The 4,553-nt window shown below is 57.2% G+C and overlaps 1 protein-coding gene across 1 annotated transcript in view; it reads right to left on the reverse strand.

Annotated features, from left to right (window-relative positions):
- Nucleotides 1-1,654: 1,654 nt before the first annotated feature.
- Nucleotides 1,655-4,553, reverse strand: part of EPPK1 (epiplakin 1) — a 17,958-nt gene continuing 15,059 nt past the window's right edge. The window contains 1 exon segment of the mRNA XM_034668536.1: nucleotides 1,655-4,551. Coding sequence (XP_034524427.1) covers nucleotides 2,071-4,551 — 2,481 coding nt within the window. The 3' untranslated portion in view covers nucleotides 1,655-2,070.

The raw sequence follows: 4,553 nt of genomic DNA on the forward strand, positions 1-4,553 counted from the left end.
CACCCCGCCCACCGCTACTCCCCACCCGCGGTTTCGCCCCGGCAGAGCCTCCAGTGGCGAGCCCCAGCCCTTATGAGTCCCCCTCCCTGACCGAAGCCCTGCGGGTCCCTGACTAAGACCCCGCCCCACGGAGTCCGCCCCGTCCGGGCCCCGCCCCCGGAGGTCCTGCTGGGGGCCGAAGTCCCCTGCTCCCGCAGGAAGCCTGCGGGGAGAGCTGTCCCCGCCACCAGCCTGGCTCCAGCGGCCCAACCTCAGGGCTTTCGGCGCCGGCCTGGAGCTGGGTACGTCGGGTCCTCCCTGAGCGCTGCACGACCTGTGCGGAACGGAGTCAGGGGCTCCGGGAAAGGTCCCTTCCCGGCTCTTGGCTCTTGGAGCTGCAGTCTTCCTGCACGGCGGTCCCACCACACTCATGCTACACAGGACCAGGAGCCCAGGCCCAGACCGCCCTTCAGGCTCCAGGCTTCAGCCTGGGCCTTGTACCCAAGGGTCTGGAGGAAGGCCTGGGATGGGGCATCCGCCTCCCCCACGGAACATGTGGGACGTCTCTGAAGTGACTTTAATTCACGATCACAAGCCTCCCACTGCTTGCAGCTCTGTTCTTTCTATTCACGTGCACGTGTTCACTGCCCCACACTCCCAAAAAGGCCCTTTCTTCCCTTCTCTTCCCTTTTTGTTGACACAGAGGAGGCCAAAGTAGAGCCCTACGCAATGCAGCCCCTTTCTCTTCAGGAGGCCCCTCGTCACACCCTCTGGCCGTGTGGAAAGGACACATGCTCTAGAATTCTTGCCTAAAATCTTCCCTTACCTGACAACCCCCACTGCCTTCCCACGGTCTCCCCTCTCACACCTGCTGAATTCCTCACCCACGCGTCATTGTCTCTTTCTAGGGAGAAAAGTGGTACACACGTGCCTTCTCTCAAACTCGCACCCCAGCCCCAAACTCCTACTCCATCTCTGTTCAATGGTCTTCAGCCCCACTGGTGTGTCAGAGTCAACAGGGACGCCTCTCTTTTCCCCAGATGTTGCCATAGATGGCATCTGACCTCTTCCACCATCCCCACTGCTGTCATCCCTATATGACCCACGTTGCTCATCAGGGCTGCTGCAGCAGCCTGGTCCCTGTGTCCCAGCGGCCACTGAGCACCGAGATGCACGACAGGAATGTCCCTCGGCTGCTCAGAACTCTCTGTAGTGAAGAGGGAAACCAGGGAGGACGGGCCACATGTCCCAGCGAGACACCCTTTAACTAAGGACTGAGGTTCTCGGCACTTCCAGGGGTCGTGCTCCAAGACCTGCGCTGTTCTCAGAGACGATGCTGGACACAGCTCCATGTAGCCCTACATTGGGGATGCGGGTTTCCTTTCCCATTGTTTCCTTTTTATCTCTACGTTTCAAACATATGAACATTTAAGAATCTGAAAAGAAGAGAACTTTTTTATAAACACATAAAAACATTTATCTGTAAATTATGAAGGACGTAGCTCGAAAACACGCCTGTCAACAACCCACAAGAAGACAACGTAGCAGACGACGCGGAGAGACACGTTCAGACCGAGACCTCACTGTGCAGAGTGCAAAGCACGGCCACCAGGAGCCTCCAAACAGCCATGGACCACTGACGGATGGGAAATGAGTTAGTCCAGACACAGGAGAATAACTTCAAAATGGGTGGGAATGCATTTAATGAAAATAGGAAAACAATTAGATGTATACGCTACAGTGAAATAAGCAAAAAGCCAGAAAACATAGGAAAGACTTCTTAAATCTACTTGCAACAGAGGTCACCCAATATCCACCACGGAGATACACACAAATGATAATTTCACAAGGAAAAATTCCATGTCATGTACATACGAATATCATGGAGGAGCACATACTCATATTTCTACAACTTGGGAAACATGGTGACACTGGAAGGAAAAGGGAAATTATTGGATTGTCACGAGATTTACGTATAAAAAAGGGGGCAGATAATAAACAAACACACACACGGAATGTTTCGCGATTGCTGAAATAGTGCACTATAATTTAAGACAAAAACACAGTAACAATAAGAGAGACCAGTCTACCTCAATGGACAGGAAGAAGTAAGAGGCCGGTCTCTGGGTCTAACGTAGCTCTTTGGAGGAGCTCCACGTAGGTGAGGTTCTCATGCGTGTTGGGGTCGAAGAAGCCCTTGGTGTCGTCGCTCGGGTCCGCCAGGACGCGGTTCATCTCCTCGTCGAAGTAGCCGCGCTGGTAGGCCACGTCCACGGGCACGCGGTGGCTGTGCACCGGGTCGATGATGCCGCCCGTGGCGATCTGGGCCTCCAGCAGGCGGATGCCGTGGTCGCGGACGATGAGGTCCTTCTTCATGGCCTGGAACAGGGAGATCTGCTCCCCGGTGTAGGGGTCGGTGTAGCCGGTGACGGCGCGCTCCGCCGACAGCAGCTTCTCCTGGATCTCGCCGCCCACCACGCCCGCGGCCACCGCCTCCTCCACGGACAGCCTCTGGTTGCGCACGGGGTCGATGACGAAGCCGGTGGCCGCCTGCGCCTCCAGCAGCACCAGGGCCGTGCCGGGCCGCAGGACGCCCTTCCACATGGCCTGGTAGATGCTCATCTTCTCCTGCCGCCCGGGCTCGTCCTTGGCGGGCACCAGCACGCCCGCGATGCAGCTCGTGCCCTGCAGGTAGCGCTTGACCGAGTCCATCTCCGTCACCTCCTGCGGGGTCTTGGTGCCCTGGGCCAAGTCCTCTAGCACGTCCTTGCTGATGATATCTGCATGGAATAGTTCCGAAGCGGTGATTTGTTTTCGGATACCCGGGAACCATAGTTGTTTCCTGCTTTTTTCCTTCTCTTGTATTATTTCTAAAATAATATTTACTACCCTTTCCAATGCCTGGGCCAGGTGTCTTTTGTAGTCGTTCACCAACTGGAGTTTCATCTCCTGGGTCACATACTCAGAGTTGAGCAGCTCCCACACTGATGGCCTCTGGTCCTTGTACCTTCCCACTGGGACCTGCACCTGCTCGGCCTCCAGCGCCCTCCTCGTTTCCTCGTTGACATAGGCAGAGGTTTGGCGGTCCCTGACTACCGGGAAGAGAGCCCATCCCGTCTCTGGGTCTTTCTGGCTCCTTTCCTGTAGCTGTTGGTACGTGACCCTCTCCTGAGTGTTTGGATCCACAAACCTTCTTTTCATGTGTTTCTGGTCGGCAATGAGTGGGTATGTGTCCCGGTGCAGACAACCACGTGTGTAAGCCACGTCCAGTGGGAGTCTGTGGTGGTGCATGGGATCGATGATGCCGCCTGTAGCTACCTGCACCTCCAGCCGTTTCAGTGCATCCCTTCTTTGGACAAACTTCCTCTGCATGGCCTGGAACAGTGAGATCGTGTCTCCCGTGGTTGGGTCTCTGTAGCCTCCGGCGGCCTTCTCAGCATCCAGAAGCATCGCGTGCAGCTCCTCACCCACCATTCCCTCAGCCAAGGCCTGATGCACTGGGACCTTCTTCTGGCTGCGGGGATCCAGCATGAACCCCGTCGCTGCCTGGGCCTCCAGCAGCTGAGCCGCAAACCCCATAGGGATGAGTCCCTTCCTGCTGGCCTCGTAGAAACTCATCGCCTCTTGGGTAGAGGGTATAGTCACCCCTGCAATGCAGCCACTACCTTCCAGATAGGTCCTCACGTGCGCCAGCCTGCTTAGATCCTGCCCCCCAGATTCCTCCCTGGGCAGGGCATCCAGGGTCCTTTTATCAATGATTCCAGAGTTGAAGAGCTCTGTAGCTGTCACCTCTCCACTGATGCCTGATACCTTTATGCCTTGGTATTGCTTCTCTGTTTCTCCCACTGTAGCAGTGACGATCTCCAACAGCTGCTTTAGGGATAGATTCCGGGCTCTGTACTCCTGGATAAGCTCCCGTTTCCTTTCCTCTGTGAAGTACTGAGAGGACAGCAGATCCCAGAAGGAGACCATCTGATTGGCAAACCTCCCCACGTGCATTTTCGTAGTTTGGGACTGCAGAAGTTGCCTTGTGGCTTCATCAATATAAACGTAGGTCTCTCCTTTCTTCACGATCTGTAACAGCTGCAGCATGTAGAGCCCGGTCTCGGGGTCCTCCACGCAGCGCTCCAGCAGCTGCACGTAGGTGAGGTTCTCGTGCGTGTTGGGGTCGAAGAAGCCCTTGGTGTCGTCGCTCGGGTCCGCCAGGACGCGGTTCATCTCCTCGTCGAAGTAGCCGCGCTGGTAGGCCACGTCCACGGGCACGCGGTGGCTGTGCACCGGGTCGATGATGCCGCCCGTGGCGATCTGGGCCTCCAGCAGGCGGATGCCGTGGTCGCGGACGATGAGGTCCTTCTTCATGGCCTGGAACAGGGAGATCTGCTCCCCGGTGTAGGGGTCGGTGTAGCCGGTGACGGCGCGCTCCGCCGACAGCAGCTTCTCCTGGATCTCGCCGCCCACCACGCCCGCGGCCACCGCCTCCTCCACGGACAGCCTCTGGTTGCGCACGGGGTCGATGACGAAGCCGGTGGCCGCCTGCGCCTCCAGCAGCACCAGGGCCGTGCCGGGCCGCAGGA

This window comes from Ailuropoda melanoleuca, chromosome 9 (genome assembly GCF_002007445.2).
Source record: "Ailuropoda melanoleuca isolate Jingjing chromosome 9, ASM200744v2, whole genome shotgun sequence".
Classification (NCBI taxonomy): domain Eukaryota; kingdom Metazoa; phylum Chordata; class Mammalia; order Carnivora; family Ursidae; genus Ailuropoda; species Ailuropoda melanoleuca.